Genomic DNA, 17765 nt, shown 5'->3' with positions numbered 1-17765 from the left:
ATAATTTCTAAGCCTTTGACAATTTGAATCGGTTGATTTTGTCCACGGCTACAACAAAATTGTGGGCTGTTGGGGGTACTGGTGATGGGCTGTTGGGGGTACTGGCGATGGGCTGTTGGGGGTACTGGCGATGGGCTGTTGGGGGTACTGGAGGACCGGAGATGGGCAACACTGATATACAGTATGACCTAAAGCTAACTGCCAAATAAAGAAACAATTGAGTAAATGAGGGATACAAAGTATATTGAAAGTTCCGAAGTTAAAAAAGCAATTAACATCCCATCATGCTTAGGGTCATGTATAAAAACGCCCAGTTTCTCATTTCTCAGTGACGTTGAAAGAGGTGTCTCAAAGGAGCATAAGGGGTTTCATGTACGCGTCTGTGTCTCTCAGGCACCAACTGTCAACCCAATTGAACACTTATGGGAGATTCTGGAGCAGGGCGTGAGAGCACTTTCCACCACCATCAAAACACCAAATTATGGAATATCTCATGGAAGAATAGGTCACTCCAACAGAGTACCAGACACTTGTAGAATTTATGCCAAGGTGCATTGGAGCAGTTCTGGCGGCATGTGGTGGCCCAATGCCCTATTAAGACACTTTATCTTGGCGTTTCCTTTATTTTGGCAGTTACCTTTACATGATCAGTTGAAGTAATACTAACATACTGTAAACTACATACCTAATGAGTATATACTACATACTATATACACTATTAGTTCATTTTAGTATACTGTAAACAAACAGTATGCTTTCAGTTGAGCGTACTAGCTCTTCGCCTGTCTACCGGAAGTTGATGCTGTTGCTATGCAACCTTTTGCTAGCTACAGTGGCTTGCGAAAGTATTGACCCCCCTTGCCATTTTTCCTATTTTGTTGCCTTACAACCTGGAATTAAAATTGATTTTGGGGGTTTGTATAATTTGATTTACACAACATGCCTACCACTTCGAAGATGCAAAATATTTTTTCTTGCGAAACAAGCAAGAAATAAGACAACAAAAACAGAAAACTTGAGCGTGCATAACTTTTCACCCCCCCCAAAGTCAATACTTTGTAGAGCCACCTTTTGCAGCAATTACAGCTGCAAGTCTCTTGGGTTATTTCTCTATAAGCTTGGCACATCTAGCCACTGGGATTATTGCCCGTTCTTCAAGGCAAAACTTTTCCAGCTCCTTCAAGTTGGATGGGTTCCGCTGGTGCAATCTTTAAGTCATACCACAGATTCTCAAATCTCTGGAAGACAAACAGGTTTCCCTCAAGAATTTCCCTGTATTTAGAGCCATCCATCATTCCTTCAATTCTGACTAGTTTCCCAGTCCCTGCCGATGAAAAACAGCCCCACAGCATGATGCTGCCACCACCATGATGGTGTTCTCGGGGTGATGAGAGGTGTTGGGTTTGAGCCAGACATAGCGTTTTCCTTGATGGCCAAAAAGCCATCTGACCAGAGTACCTTCTTCTATATGTGTGGGGAGTCTCCCACATGCCTTTTGGCGAACACCAAAAATGTTTGCTTATTTTTTTCTTTAAACGATGGCTTTTTTTCTGGCCACTCTTCCATAAAGCCCAGCTCTGTGGAGTGTACGGCTTCAAGTAGTCCTATGGACAGATACTCCAATATCCGTTGTGGAGCTTTGCAGCTCCTACAGGTTTCTCTTTGTTGCCTCTGATTAATGCCCTCCTTGCCTGGTCCGTGAGTTTTGGTGGGCAGCCCTCTCTTGGCAGGTTTGTTCTGGTGCCATATTCTTTCAAGTTTTTAATAATGGATTTAATGGTGTACCGTTGGATGTTCAAAGTTTCTGATAAAAAACATTTACAACCCAACGCTGATCTGTATTTCTCCACAACTTTGTCCTTGACCTATTTGGACAGCTCCTTGGTCTTCATGGTGCCGCTTGCTTGGTGAGATCATGTGACAGATCATGTGACACTTAAATAAAGTACACCTGCTGCAATCTAACTAATTACGTGACTTCTGAAGGTAATTGGTTGCACCAGATCTTATTTAGGGGCTTCATAGCAAAGTGGGTGAATACATATGCACGCACCACTTTTCCGTTTTTTTTTATTTTTTTAAATACGTTTTTTTCCTAATTTCTCTTCACCAATTTTGACTATTTTGTGTCCATTACATGAAATCCAAATAAAAATCCATTTAAATTATAGGTTGAATTGCAACAAAATAGGAAAAACGCAAGGGGGATGAATACTTTTGCAAGGCACTGTAGTTAGCCTAACAACTTACTAGTTAGACATTTTACGACTTCGGGTGTGTTCTTAAATTCAATATGGAGTGCCAGAGTGCGCTCGCAAATTCAGAGCGTTGTCAGATTGTCCGTTTGTAAATTCACAGCCTTTCACTCTCCAAGCGCACACTGGACGCTCAGGCCGAGGAGTAGGGTTGATTTGAGCGTTCTGACCTTACAACCCGCAGTCAAGCACCCAAGCTAACATTGGCTAGCTACTTCCAGACACAAATGAGGCCACTCTGACCATTTTACTCGCCCTAGCAGAGCATGACTGCAACTGTGCTGCTGGCAACCATTTAATTACGTTTTTTTAGCCTACGTTTACTGACACCTGCAATATTCAACCGGTGTTGAGCATTCGTAAATTCATTATTCTACGCTCTGGTACACTCAGACGAGAGTGCTCTGAAATCGGAGTAGGTAGCCAGCGCAAAGGACAGAATAGCTAACAAATTGTCAGCCAACATAACGTGTAAGGTAACATATTTGAAAAGTAATTACTTTATTACATTGATACATTTTCTGAACATTGTCATAATTAGTTAAAACAATGCATTTGTATCCGCTCTCGTACTTCGGCTGGATATTTTCTGAAAAAGATGTGAAGCCACGCCCATTTCCTGAATAATTGCATTATGGGCCCTAAAGCACGTAAAACTTCATATCTTGGCGAATTTAGTACAACATCCGGGAACTTTTGGCATACTATGCCCATACTATGACCTATAAGCATTCGATATACTAATTCACAAATAGTATGGTTATTTTTTTAAATTCGTTATTTTACCAGGTAAATTGAACACGTTCTCATTTACAGCAACGACCTGGGGAATAGTTACAGGGGACAGGAGGGGGTGAATGAGCCAATCGTAAACTGGGGATTATTAGGTGACCGTGATGGTTTGAGGGCCAGATTGGGAATTTAGCCAGGACACCGGGGTTAACACCCCTACTCTTACGATAAGTGCCATTTGATATTTAATGGCCCCAGAGAGTCAGGAGATCCATTTAACGCCCCATCCGAAAGACGGCACCCTACACAGGACTGGGGAATTGGGATATTATTTGTGATTTTTTTTTTTTAGAGTGCCTCCTACTGGCCCTCCAGCAGCATCTGGTCTCCCATCCAGGGACTGACCAGGACCAACCCTGCTTAGCTTCAGAAACAAGCCAGCAGTGGTATGCAGGGTGGTATGCTGCTGGCATTAGTGCGGTTAGTATGAGTATTCGAACACTGCTATTGTCATGTTAGTACATAGCTCCAGAATGTGATTGTCTCTTGGACAGAGTGAGCATCATTGGACACATCATCCAGCTAAAGGAGAGCCGACCACACAAGATGTCCACTTAGCAAAAGATTTCAAACGCTAAAAAAGTGTTTCTGACATCTGGTTAGGCAACCCTAACCCCAAATAACATAAACAAGACTCACACTATGGAGAGAAGACCATAACTGCAGTGATCAATGCATGTCAGACTGTATGGAGAAACTAACTGAAGTGATCAATGGCTTGTCAGACTCCCTATGTTTCACTGCACAACACGACCTCAACAAACAAGAAGATATCTTCCTTCCAGCTCTTTATTTAGGTGCATGGGAAGGGCAATATTTTTTTCTCTGGAACAGACTCACTTATTAGCCTTTTCTCTCTCGACGTTCTTTTCACCTGTCAGCACTTTCTGTTAGTTCCCAGAAGGGGTAGAAGTGGCCACTTCTTCAGACATACTGTAATTGAGAAAGCTTGGTGACACGGGTGTTTCTAATCTCATTAGATGGAGAAAAATACTGGTTTGTCTTTAAAAACTTGTCTGCCTTTATCTAGCAAGGGTAAATGAACGTTCATTATTCACTTCTCTTTTTGTTGCATGCTTGAGGTGCAATTTTGAAATTTTGTATTTTATTTATTTATTTCACCTTTATTTAACCAGGTAGGCTAGTTGAGAATAAGTTCTCATTTACAACTGCGACCTGGCCAAGATAAAGCATAGCAGTGTGAACAGACAGCAACACAGAGTTACACATGGAGTAAACAATAAACAAGTCAATAACACAGTATAATTTTTTTTCTATATACATTGTGTGCAAAAGGCATGAGGAGGTAGGCGAATAAGTACAATTTAGCAGATTAACACTGGAGTGATAAATGATCAGATGGTCAGCTGCAGCGATCGGTTAGCTGCTCAGATAGCAGATGTTTAAAGTTAGTGAGGGAAATATAAGTCTCCAGCTTCAGCAATTTTCGCAATTCGTTCCAGTCAATGGCAGCAGAGAACTGGAAGGAAAGGCGGCCAATTGAGGTGTTGGCTTTAGGGATGATCAGTGAGATACACCTGCTGGAGCGCGTGCTACGGGTGGGTGTTGCCATCGTGACCAGTGCACTGAGATAAGGCAGAGCTTTTCCTAGCACGGACTTGTAGATGACCTGGAGCCAGTGGGTCTGGCGACGAATATGTAGCGAGGGCCAGCCGACTAGAGCATACAGGTCGCAGTGGTGGGTGGTATAAGGTGCTTTAGTAACAAAGCGGATGGCACTTTGATAAACTGCATCCAGTTTGCTGAGTAGAGTATTGGAAGCCATTTTGTAGATGACATCGCCGAAGTCGAGGATTGGTAGGATAGTCAGTTTTACCAGGGTAAGTTTGGTGGCGTGAATGAAGGAGGCTTTGTTGCGAAATAGTAAGCCGATTCTAGATTTGATTTTAGATTGGAGATGTTTGATATGAGTCTGGAAGGAGAGTTTACAGTCTAGCCAGACACCTAGGTACTTATAGATGTCCACATATTCTAGGTCGGAACCATCCAGGGTGGTGATGCTAGTCGGGCGTGCTGGTGCAGGCAGCGAACGGTTGAAAAGCATGAATTTGGTTTTACTAGCGTTTAAGAGCAGTTGGAGGTCACGGGAAGGAGTGTTGTGTGACATTGAAGCTCGTTTGGAGGTTAGATAGCACAGTGTCCAAGGAAGGGCCAGAAGTATACAGAATGGTGTCGTCTGCGTAGATGTGGATCAGGGAATCGCCCGCAGCAAGAGCAACATCATTGATATATACAGAGAAAAGAGTCGGCCTGAGAATTGAACCCTGTGGCACCCCCATAGAGACTGCCAGAGGACCAGACAACATGCCCTCCAATTTGACACACTGAACTCTGTCTGCAAAGTAGTTGGAGAACCAGGCAAGGCAGTCATTAGAAAAACCGAGGCTACTGAGTCTGCCGATAAGAATATGGTGATTGACAGAGTCGAAAGTCTTGGCCAGGTCGATGAAGACGGCTGCACAGTACTGTATTTTATCAATGGCGGATATGATATCGTTTAGTACCTTTAGCCTGGCTGAGGTGCACCCGTGACTGGCTCGGAAACCAGATTGCACAGTGGAGAAGGTACGGTGGGATTCGAGATGGTCAGTGATCTGTTTGTTGACTTGGCTTTGGAAGACCTTAGATTGGCAGGGCAGGATGGATATAGGTCTGAAACTGTTTGGGTCCAGGGTGTCTCCCCTTTTGAAGATGGGGATGACCGCGGCAGCTTTCCAGTCCTTGGGGATCTCAAGACAATATGAAAGAGAGGTTGAACAGGCTGGTAATAGGGGTTGCGACAATGGCGGCGGATAGTTTCAGAAATAGAGGGTCCAGATTGTCACGCCCAGCTGATTTGTACGGGTCCAGGTTTTGAGGTTTTGCAGCTCTTTCAGAACATCTGCCAGGAGGAAGGCATGGAAGGCCTTTTTTTTATCAACATGCTCGTTTTGCACTATGACGCTAATGCAATTATTTCATCTGTCTCCGCAATGATGCCGATGGCAGGGTATAGGCTACTGTGGTTGGGGATGGTCAGAAAAGACCATGCACCTTTTCAGACCTCAAAAGTGGTCTAATTTAAATGTAAGAGAAATGTCAGTGAAAGACACTGTTACGATATGCTGTTATGAAATGGTTAAGAGGTGCTTGTTTTAATTACTTCAAAAGAACCCAAAACGTAACTACTACCATTAATTGCTAGGTTGTTTTTAATACACACAAGGAAAACAGCAGAGCGTAAAGTATGACCAGTCTTTAGAAGACAAAGAGCTACTAATGTCTCAGTGTTGATGTACTCACCTTCCCAGGGGGCTTTGCTCCCCTCCTGGCTGCCATGGATACCAGGATGCAGAGCAGGGCTGAGGAGAGGGCCACTGCCCCGAACACCAGTCCCCAGGAGAGGCTGCAGAAGTAACAGGAGCTTTCGGCCGAGGTGCACACCAGCACGTGCACGGAGGAGAGGAGCAAGCACAGCAGGTAGAAGGGCAGCGAGAGCAGAGCAGAGGACACAGGGAGATCCACCTCTGAGGCACTGCTCAGTGCCTCGGGCATGGCCAGCAGCAGGAGGAGAAGGAGCTGGAAAGAGAAAGGGGAATGCACACACTCAGAAAATCCTGGAATTAAATAAAAACAGACTCAATGGTGTATTTACATATGCATGCAGATACAGCACTAACACCAGACAGACCAAGCTCATCTCTACTGTTGCAACTGTTGTATGAGTCAAACAGTAAAGGAAACAGCAGATGGAAAGAGATGGATGGATAGATGGGCAAGCTATGAGGTAACACTTGAGTCAAGGGCCCGCAAGTAGAGTGTGAGGGTACAGAGAACAGACATTTGTCAATCCGTGGTTGATGTGGCTTGGATTGAGTCAAAGCTAAAGCATCATCTGTGTGCTTCTCGATATTTGCATTTTGGCTTGACTGAAGTCTTTCAACTGGAACCTTTGAATGTGCCGTCTTGGAAGCAAATATACAAGCTCATTCTTTTCAAATTAAACACCAGAGACACGTGTTCCATGTCCTTTGCTATGCAGTTCCCTTTTTCGTCCCATCTCTACGGACTAAATCTATCAGGGACGGTGCACTAGAAAGATGACTAGTTGCTTTGTCCTTGAGTACTGACTGTAACAAAATGCTGACAAGTCCCAACTTTTCTTTTGAAAACAGCCTCTTTTCTCTCTCTTTGCATCTTTCACTTCTTTCTTCCAGATGGGAGGCAGTCACCTCTGAGGGACACTTCTTAGTTTCAATTCAGAGTTAGGGATATTTTTTATCAACTTTCCCCACTGCTCCCAATAATGCTCACTGGGGAGTCTATACAGAGCGTTCTATGTCATGCTAGAATTAGCATTTTTATCTCTGATAAGAAATAAGTAACTTGAAGGAAAACAGTCTAAAAGCGTGAACATGACAGCAAAGCCAGTGAATTCAAATGGAAAACCATACAAACTGGAATTATGACTTGTGAGTACAGTATTTACCATTTCTAAGCAAATTCTAAAAGTGGATGCAAACGTATTTATTTTTTAATCGACAGTTAAATATCCCAATATTATTTTGGATGATATTTTATTGATACTTTGACACAACCTATTGTTTTTTAAAAGCCAGCGCTACGTGACTGTACCTACGCCAAAACTATTTTTCAACCTATAGGCTTGTTCTCCATCTTCTTTTTAAATAGTGGGCCAACATGTTTTCAGGAATTTTATCTCCCTGACTGATCAAAACTCGCTTTCTCATGGCTCTCTTGTCTCTCTTGCAGCAGATATATGGTGAGCAATATGTTTGGAACATCAAATCGCAATACATTTAGAATCGTGAGAATTGCAATACATTATCATATTGACAGTATGGTGATAATATCATGAGGTCCCTGGCAGTTCCCAGCCCTATTCTAAACCCATGGGGTTATAACATACAGTATATTTTATAAAAACAGCTCTACCAATGATCCAAAACAGTCCTACGTTAAGTCAAACCCTTACACAAGGAATGCAAGGGAGCAGTTGCCAACACGTTCTGTGATTGTTACAATTATTGTTTTCAGCTTCTACCGCAAAATTAGCTTTTTGCATATTAAAGCCTCTTCTCCAAGATTAAATGATCAAAACATATTGAAATGCACATTAGTTGTGACTGCAACAGTCAGTGCGGCAGATTTAGCTTTGTTAATTTGTTTTGAAGGGAACGTGTGGGAATTGCCCCATTCAATATCGTTCACGTGGCAGAATCGTTGTACAAGCCAAGGAATGTTGTAAAGTTGTACAGTTACCGCGAGCCCCTTCGGCCCCAGAAAAAGTTTACTTGGAGAAATGCTTGCTCAACAAAGAGCAGTAGAGATCTGTTCCAACTGTCGAATTCTTCTCACACTAGCTCAAGGTCATTTAAATAATTGAAGGCTATATCAACACTATGTAAACCATGGGCTTTAATAAAGTGAAGCGTAATATCAACATTACATTTGTTTCATTAATATTGATTGTGTTCTATGAATATGCCTAGTCTAGATTTTGGGTCTCTTCAGGAGCAGAATTGGCATCTTAAAATGCTAATATATTTGGATGTGGGATCTTTATGGATGTAGGTACCTCATCCCAACAGTTTAGAATGCTAAGTGCTTATTTAGGCCAATGCCATACACCATAGAAACCATCAGCAATATAACACCATGGTCACACACCATACCATGCACTGGCATGCATGTATACTGTACTTAACAGTTTGGGTATGTAGAAAAGTGTCCCTAATCATGATGCGTTTCTCAGGAATGCTGAAATGTCTGTGTTGCTCTCAACAACCCCCATTCTGTCACACCTCTGGGAAGCTGTTGTGATGACATCCTTTAGGTCTGATATCTGATTGGAAGCTCCCAGACATTTCTTGATAGTATTTTCCTGTAACTCAACAGTCCTGCTTGCACATTGCTAAATTGTCCATATACACATATGGAGTCAGATAATATATGAATAGACTTTGTTAATATAGAAATTGCATAGTGTTATTACGGGTCACATGTGAGGTATATATACACAAGATATTATTCACTACAGCCTCACCACCACCACCCTCATCAGGAAAGTTCCTGCCCCCTGATTCTTGGCCCACTCCCAGCTCCGGGGTGCTGTTTCCCCTGGGTACAGATCTAGGATCAGTTTCCCTTCAAGCCTAACCTTAGCAATTCCTGAGGAAAATTACAAACTGACAAGCATCTAGGGGCAACACCCCAATACCCACCTGGAAGACAAGGACCATGCCCACCACCATGGAATATATGTCATATTTGCCCAGCTGCTTGCTGAGGGCTTCGCTCATGGCCCTGAGGGCCTCCAGGTACTGCTTGAACACCTTCTTCCCCATGTTGGTCAGCACCTCTGATGTGTTGCCCTCCACCACCAGCTTCACCCAGTTACCATGGGACTTCTCTGCCACACGGAACTGCTCATAGCCCTCCTCTGTGGGAGAGATATGAGAGGAGGGCGAGGAATGGAAGGTGTAATGACAAAATGTGGGTTTGTGATATAATATGCATATGAATAAATCAATCAATTACACATCATGAACAATAAACAAACTACTACTGCAAGTCGCACACGTAGACAAAACATAACTAAATGTATCACCTTTAAAGACTATTGTATATATTTAAAATTACACAATGACATGCTAATAGTTAATCCGGTGGTAGAAAAAAAACACAGGTAATCATTTACACATTTACGCTCAAATAATTTGCGTTGGAGACTTGGAGTAACGCATAATCAATCAACTGCACTTAAATGAAGTGGGCCAACAGTACATTCACTCCATATCATTTGTATGCAGGTGTATAGCTCCATTAGCATTGAGGTTGCCAACTCGGATCCAACTCATAATGGTCAGGATTAGGGTTGCACATTATGGGGAATATTCAGGAGGTTGAAACTTTCCGTGGAAATTAACGGGAAAATATGGGAAAATGTGCAAATTAATATTCATGTTTTTTGTATTGGATATATTTACCATATCATATGGAGACAGAAACATAAACCTTTTACCTAATCATAATTGCAAATGATGAAATCCTTCCAATATAAATAAAAAACAACAATTTAGTTACGAATTGAACTTTAAATGAGTTGACTCTTCACATGGGATGATTTCACTGAACAACAAAAGAAAGGGAATATTGAATGATCCCCAATGATCCATGGCATCACCCAAAAACATTTCCAACATACATCTGTAAAATGAGAGTCTAAAAACTAAAGCTTTGGTTGTCTTCCTTTCAGGCTTCCATGTCTTCTCCCTGGACCTCCTCAATGTCCACCTCTTGAACAGCAGACTCTGAGGCCTCATCTTCACTGTCACTTTCCAACCTTGATGACTTGTCAGGCTCAAAAAACACCAAACAAGCCCACATGGCCACCAATTTTTCAACCCTTGTATTGGTCAGCCTGTTGCGTGCCTTGGTGTGCGTGTTCCCAAACAAGGACCAGTTGCGCTCTGAGGCGGCTGATGTTGGTGGGATTTGGAGGATGATGGAGGCAACCGGGGAAAGAGCCTCAGATCCACAAAGTCCCTTCCACCAGGTGGCTGATGAGATATGTTGGCACAACTGCGATATTGCATCTCCATCCCAAAGCCCTTGCTTGGAAGTGTACTTCGCCAGACTGCCAAGAACCTTGCCCTCATCCAGGACAAGGTGGCGAGACACAGTAGTGATGACACCATAGGCCTTGTTGATCTCTGCACCAGACAGGATGCTCTTTCCAGCATTCTTGGGGTCCAACATGTACGCTGCGGAGTGTATGGGCTTCAGGCAGAAGTCTTCACTCTTTTTGATGCATTTCAGAACTGCAGTTTCCTCTGCTTGGAGCAACAGCGAAGTGGGCAGGGCAGTACGGATTTCTTCTCTTACATTTGCAAGCAGAGTCTGAACATCTGACAGGATGGCATTGTCTCCCTCAATCCGTGCAATGGCTCCTGCTATATGTTTCAGGAGTTTCAAGCTGCTTACCAATCTCTCCAAAATACATCATCCAGGAGGATCCCCTTGATGGGGCTGTCCATATCGGCAGACTGTGATATGGTCACTTCTTGGAGAGACTGCTTCCCCTCCAGGAGACTGTCAAACATGATGACAACTTGCTGGACAGATTCAATGTGGTGCTCTTATTCTTCTCACTTTGCTTGGTGAGGTAGATTGCTGCTATAACTTGATGACCCTTCACATACCTAACCATTTCCTTGGCTCTCTTGTAGAGTGTATCCATTGTTCTCAGTGCCATGATGTCCTTGAGGAGCAGATTCAAATGGGTGTGATGTGAGGGTAGGACACCTCCAATGGGTGTGATGTGAGGGTAGGACACCTCCAATTTAAACCAAGCAGCCTTCATGTTCGCAGTATTGCAAATACCTTCTATGGTCCAAGGTCATTGATGTTTGCCTTCAGCTCATCTGCAATGTAGAGACCAGTGTGTCTGTTGTCCCTTGTGTCTGTGCTCTTGTAGAATACTGGTTGAGGGGTGGAGACGATGTAGTTAATTATTCCTTGCCCACGAACAGTCGACCACCTATCAGAGATGATTGCAATGCAGTCTGCTTTCTATATGATTTGCTTGACCTTCACTTGAACTCAGCTGAACTCTGAATCCAGCAAATTAGTAGATAAAGCATGTCTGGTTGGAGGGGTGTATGCTGGGTGAAGAACATTCAGAAATCTCTTCCAATACACATTGCCTGTTAGCTTCAGAGGTGAACCAGTTGCACACAATAGCTCAAGCAAGACATTAATCAGTATTTCTCTGACTATGTTCCTCCATTCAGTCAAAAAAAACTTCTGATTCCAGGAGGACCATGAGCTGTTCCTATCGATAAGGTATCTGATTCATAATTTCCACCTCGAAAAGAAGTAGAGGGACTTTTGTCAGAGGTTGATTGTTGTGAGTGCTGAGGGAACTTCATGCACTTGGCCAGATGATTCTGCATCTTTGTTGCATTCTTCACATATGATTTGGCACAGTATTTGCAAATGTACACAGCCTTTCCTTCTACATTAGCTGCAGTGAAATGTCTCCACACATCAGATAGTGCTCGTGGCATTTTCCTGTAAAGATTAGATAAAATGAGTTAAAAAAGAAAAAACAAATACAATTTCATGTACAGATAAATAGTTAAGCAGATAGATTAAACAACTCCTTTGCAAGATACATGTTTTAAAATTAAACATGTATGGAATTAACACTCCTCAGTTAGCAGGCTCAAGCAAGCTAAAACCCACATGGTAGCAAAAACTAACTAGCAGAAATTGTTACGTTAAAAATGATTTAAACACACTTTGCCATAGGCTACTATTCACTAGTTAACAGAAAATAATGTATGTCATATAAAATATATTTACCCCACCCAGTATTGTAATTAAAAATTACCAGAAAGCATGTAGTCCTTGGCTCAGACAGCATTGTAGTGTGGGCTCAATAGCATCTCATTAGTGTGCAAGATCTTGAGAATCAGCTGTACATGTGATGGAAGAATGCACTGTGCATGCAGAGTGCAGGGTGGACAAACAAAAACCCACAAATTCTGACAAACTCCAAGCATTGATTATGCAAGAATGGGCTACCATCAATCAGGATGTGGTTTAGAAGTTAATTGACAGCATGCCAGGGCGGATTTCAGAGGTCTTGAAAAAGAAGGGTGAACACTGCAAATAGACTCTTTGCATCACCTTCATGTAATTGTAAATAAAAGCCTTTGACACTTATGAAATGCTTGTAATTATACTTCAATATTCCATAGTAACATCTGACAAAAATATCTAAAGACACTGAAGCAGCAAACTTTGTGGACATTAATATTTGTGTCATTCTCAAAACTTTTGGCCACGACTATATATATCCTTGTGTTATTATTAGTGGCTTGGGTCTTTTAATATCAAAGAATACTTAACTTTCTCTGTTCATAGGAGTAACATTGTTTTTTGCATGATACAGTTGAAGTCGGAAGTTTAAATACACTTAGGTTGGAGTCAAACTATAGTTTTGACAAGTTGGTTAGGACATCTACTTTGTGCATGACATATTTTCCAACAATTGTTCACAGACAGATTATTTCACTTCTAATTCACTGTATCACAATTCCAGTGGGTCAGAAGTTTACATACCCTGAGTTGACTGTGCCTTTAAACAGCTTGGAAAATTCCAGAACATTATGACATGGCTTTAGAAGCTTCTGATAGGCTAATTTACATAATTTGAGTCAATTGGTGGTGTACCTGTGGATGTATTTCAAGGCCTACCTTCAAACTCAGTGCCTATTTGCATGACATCATGGGAAAATAAAAATAAATCAGCCAGACCTCAAAAAAAGAAATGACCTCCTTGGTCTGAAGGACAAATGGATGAACAGGTTAATGTCAAGCCCTGCATGTTTTTTTCTGAAGTCTCATGGAATGTAGGCCTAGATTGAACACCACACATTGGCTTCTACTGTAGGCTGAATGATAGTACAGCTATTTCCAGGTTAAAATGTTATGGGATGCATTTTCTCTATACTTTTTTTATGTTAGGCCACTCTAGTAGGTCTAAATTATGATCAAATAGCCACAGAAGCCTACATCGCCACTGTTAAAACTAACGTAACTGGATACAGCCTCAGTGTTCACAGTAAACGCACGCTGAGTTTGCACAACATTTTCACAACATTCAAGCTTGCTCTTAGCAGACCTGAAATGTGCTCGGTGATGAAGAAATGACAGGGAACATTGACAGTGACCATGGTCATTTGGCTGACAAATAACAGTTATCCAAAATTGCATGACCATCACAGCCCTAACTTTGGGAACAATGACATTCAAAAGTAGAGTACAATATAGAACAGCCTTTCTTCGTTTAGGCTTTATTCTAATGTTCTAGAATTCACACTACTTGACTTTTTCCTGATCTGAATAATATGAGCATAACTATGATAAATGGTGATTGTGATTATGTCAGACACGGGAATGGAGGTGGAAATATTAGAGCCTTCAGCAATGGGCATGAATAAAACAATACAGATGGCCCTCTGTCAGAAAGAAAAGGAAGAGGGATGGGTCAGAAGATAGCTGAAGGCCACAAGATGCCGGGGGTTATTAGCAAACCAAAGATAAATTAAAAAGACAGAGTGAGAGACATAGGCTGTATACTCTAATGTGAACTTTCATTACCCTATAGTAGTGCTGAGCGATTAACTGACATTTCGGTGGTTTTTAAACAACTAATGACGATGTCAGTTTAATTATTTGAATTCCATTTTGTTCTGTTTTTTTTCTGTGAGCTCAATGAGCAGTTTAACTAAAGATAAATCAGATCCAACCTGAACTGTTCAATGATGGTATTCAGCAGTCATAAAAGTATTCCCTTATTTACTTTGAAGAACTTCTAAAATAGTGATTTTGTCAGACAGCATAGGCAGCAGCTCTATAGAGATGAGATGACTTAGAATGAAATAATAGTCTTCAAATAAAACAAATGTGATATACACATCAACTGATATATTTTATTAAAGTAATGTAACCAGTTGTACTGCTAAACACCAATTACACAAAACAATAACAAAATCATTAACTCATTCAGTTACTGTACACTACACAGGGCCCACTTTCCGTCCTGCTCTGGATTTCCCCAACAGAGAAGCGAAGATGACACACCATCCATTTGGCGCCCTTCAACTTTCATTTAATTCATTGATCATGGGCTAGGAGAGATGAATGCCCTAGCCTGGCATGGCACAGGTTTTTTATTCCCTCTCCACTGTCTCCTAATGGGACTATTATGGCCCTTACTTTCCTCATCGGGCAGCCAGCTAATTGCTGCAGCCAGGCTCCACTCAGAATGGAGAGGGCAGAGAGAAGGCAGGAAGGAGAAGGACAGAGAGAGAATGAATATCTACAGCCTAGAGAGAGAGTGAGAAATAGAGAGATGACTGGAAACGCAGACAGCTCTCTCTAGGCTGTAGATATTAATTCTCTCAATGTCGTCCTCCCTCCCTTCTCTTGTAAGTAAGCATTTCACGGTAAGGTGTACCTGTTGTATTCAGCGCATGTGACAAATACAATTAGATTTGACTTGAGAAAGAAAAAGAGAGAGCAAGGGAGAAGGAAAGCAAGAAACAGGGAATAGGACAGAACGGCAGAGAGGCGATCAGGGAGAGAGGGAACAATTAGACCTTGAGAAGTCAGTATAGGTACAGGCGATACAACCCATGGCATACCATTAGTCTTCTCCTGAGCAGTATTTAAAATGGACAACATCTATTTTGTATACTGCACAGCCAAACATATTTCATGTACTAGCCTTTCGTTAGTCTCGAAATAACAACCATTTTTGTACATTGATGATGCCTACTATTAATAATTAAATTCTTCAGTTATCCTAATTTTGGGAAATGTAGAGTTCATTACAGCATATTTTAATGAAACAATGGTTTAGCTTTAGCTGAATCCACAAAAGATGAAAAACATATCAAAAGAAGTGGGACTTGTCAATGAGGCCGAGGGCAGCCCTTCACCTGTAGTAGGTTACATCATTCCAACCAGTGGCGGGTTTCTTCAATAATCAATCCAGTCATATTGCTGAGTCATGAAACCATCAGTGTTATTTTTGCCCTCCCACTGAGGTGGTTGGCAACGTTTTTAGAGAGGGGATGCCACAGCACTTAGGACAGAAATGAGCCCCGTCAGCAAGAAACCAAACCTCTGGTGCCCTCCTCTCCCCCTCATCCATAGCTCCGTACCTCCACTCCAGAGAAACAAATAAATAAGCTCAATCAATCAACCACCAGCGAGACAGATTCCTGCAGACAAAGGAAAGAGGGGGAAGTGCTGTATTGCAGTAAGAAGTGCAGGTTCAATGAACTGATGGCTGGGCTAGGTAAAAAAAAAAAAAAAAAAACATTCAACTAACTTTAAAATAACATTATTTCCGCACAGGGAGAAAGCATGTTTGAACTCGGCCTAATGTGTAGGAGAGATTTTCTTTGAATCGCACTGTATTTTAGATTAACTGTCTTCAAAGTAATGACTCGGGGACGTCGGGTTTGATATGAAAGCTTCTTTTAGTAATAATACTTGTTCACGTTACATTTAACAACTTTAGATTCTACAGAGCAATGCAGGTAAGATGCTAGCGGAAAGGTCAGCTTAATCACTTTGCACCTGCACATAACTGGCGCGTTATCTCTCTCATTCCTGTCGCAAAAAGCGTAATTCAATACTAACCAATACAATTACATATGTAAATAACTGTAAAGAAATGTCTTTAGATACAGCTCAATTAATTAACTTAAACATTAACTCTGTAATACATTAAAGTTACAACACTGTAAGCGTTGGTTTTGTTGAGCATGTGAAGAATTCAAACGTTAATCTCCCCCAAAGTAAGAATACATTTCAGTTCCTTAAATAGGACCCTGGATTGTGGTGGTTGTTTCATCTCCTAATCTAAAAATGTAGATTACAACACCTCTGTTCTATACAGCATGAGTATTGTCATGACGTTGGCCTGGGGGTTGGTTTATGACTGTCATAAATACCTCTTCCCCCCTTTTTCCTCTCTCTACCCTACTAAGGTTACATTTGCAAAACACCTTGGTTAACATAGAGATTCTGGGAACATCAGAATGTGGGGGGAAATGAACTATATTCTGGTAATCCGAACAATTGAACATATGCAGTGGTACTTAATGAATATGATGTCAGTTCGGTTGTCATCTGAAACATTCTCATCAATGATAAGATGACAAAACTCCACAGTGGAAAGTCTACACATCAGAGTTATCAGATTCACATGGAATTGTTGTTAAATTTAAATGTTTGAATATGAAATTATTCGTGATGGGATGAAATGTGATTTTAGCTTCTAAAATGTGAGATTTGGATTTTCATAAGATAGGGCTGCTCAATCAGTGGCCCTCCCCTGTGAAGGGACAAAGGCTATACATATTTTCACACACCCTCCTCTTCCTTCCTATATAAGCTCTTGACTACAACATAACTATCTGTTCCACGGATGTGAGATGACGATCCCATGTCAGAATGGTTCAGAATAAACTACAGAATGAAGCCAACATCATCAGCATGAGCTTTGGTTGCGAATGGTATGAACTTTGAACTCTTATTCACGACAGAAGTGATACCTCCTAGCCGTTGAGTTAGCGACCGCAGCTGCAAACGCAGGTTAGGAAGGAACAGACAGAGTATCCCATCTACCACACAACGACGTTACTACAACTTATCCAAGTGGCCACCAGAGACATTCTTCAAAGGACAGAGGACTCGGTTTGGCAACACGGCCTTCCACCTACCACCAACCTACTGAAGTGCAGCTCAGAGTAAATATTTATTGCAATTTCCTTTTCCAAATGCGCGGTAATTTGAATGCATAAGATACTGTATTTACGATAGCACAGCTTCTTCCCTTTGTTCCCCCAGTCTCCCGCTCTTTCACTCAAACCCCGCCCCTTTTCCTTTGTGTAACAAGCTGTCATATCTGTTCCGCCCGCTAGGGATGTTTCCTATGACGTAAAGAATTATCCAGGTATAATTAATTCTTTGCATATGTTATTCTGTTTGATTAGTTAGGTATTTTGTAAATAAATAATTAAACCCAATTTTGTATTGCTGATTCAACTTGTTAGCCAGGATTCTTGCAGATAACCAATTTACAACTTTCAGAATATGAGACTGAAGTAA

At 41.6% G+C, this 17765-nt stretch overlaps 1 protein-coding gene across 1 annotated transcript in view; it reads right to left on the bottom strand.

The window, feature by feature from the left end:
- LOC115130837 (GPI ethanolamine phosphate transferase 2-like) overlaps window positions 1-17765 on the bottom strand; it is a 118571-nt gene that overhangs the window by 51233 nt on the left and 49573 nt on the right. The window contains exons 7-8 of the mRNA XM_029662353.2: window positions 9293-9510; window positions 6351-6626 (exon numbers count right to left, since the gene is read on the bottom strand). Coding sequence (XP_029518213.1) covers window positions 6351-6626; window positions 9293-9510 — 494 coding nt within the window. The remainder of the gene's footprint in view (window positions 1-6350; window positions 6627-9292; window positions 9511-17765) is intronic.

The sequence above is a fragment of the Oncorhynchus nerka genome, linkage group LG6, assembly GCF_034236695.1.
Source record: "Oncorhynchus nerka isolate Pitt River linkage group LG6, Oner_Uvic_2.0, whole genome shotgun sequence".
Classification (NCBI taxonomy): Eukaryota; Metazoa; Chordata; class Actinopteri; order Salmoniformes; family Salmonidae; genus Oncorhynchus; species Oncorhynchus nerka.
Note: the sequence above shows the minus strand (reverse complement) of the source record. Positions and strands in the feature narration are given on the sequence as shown.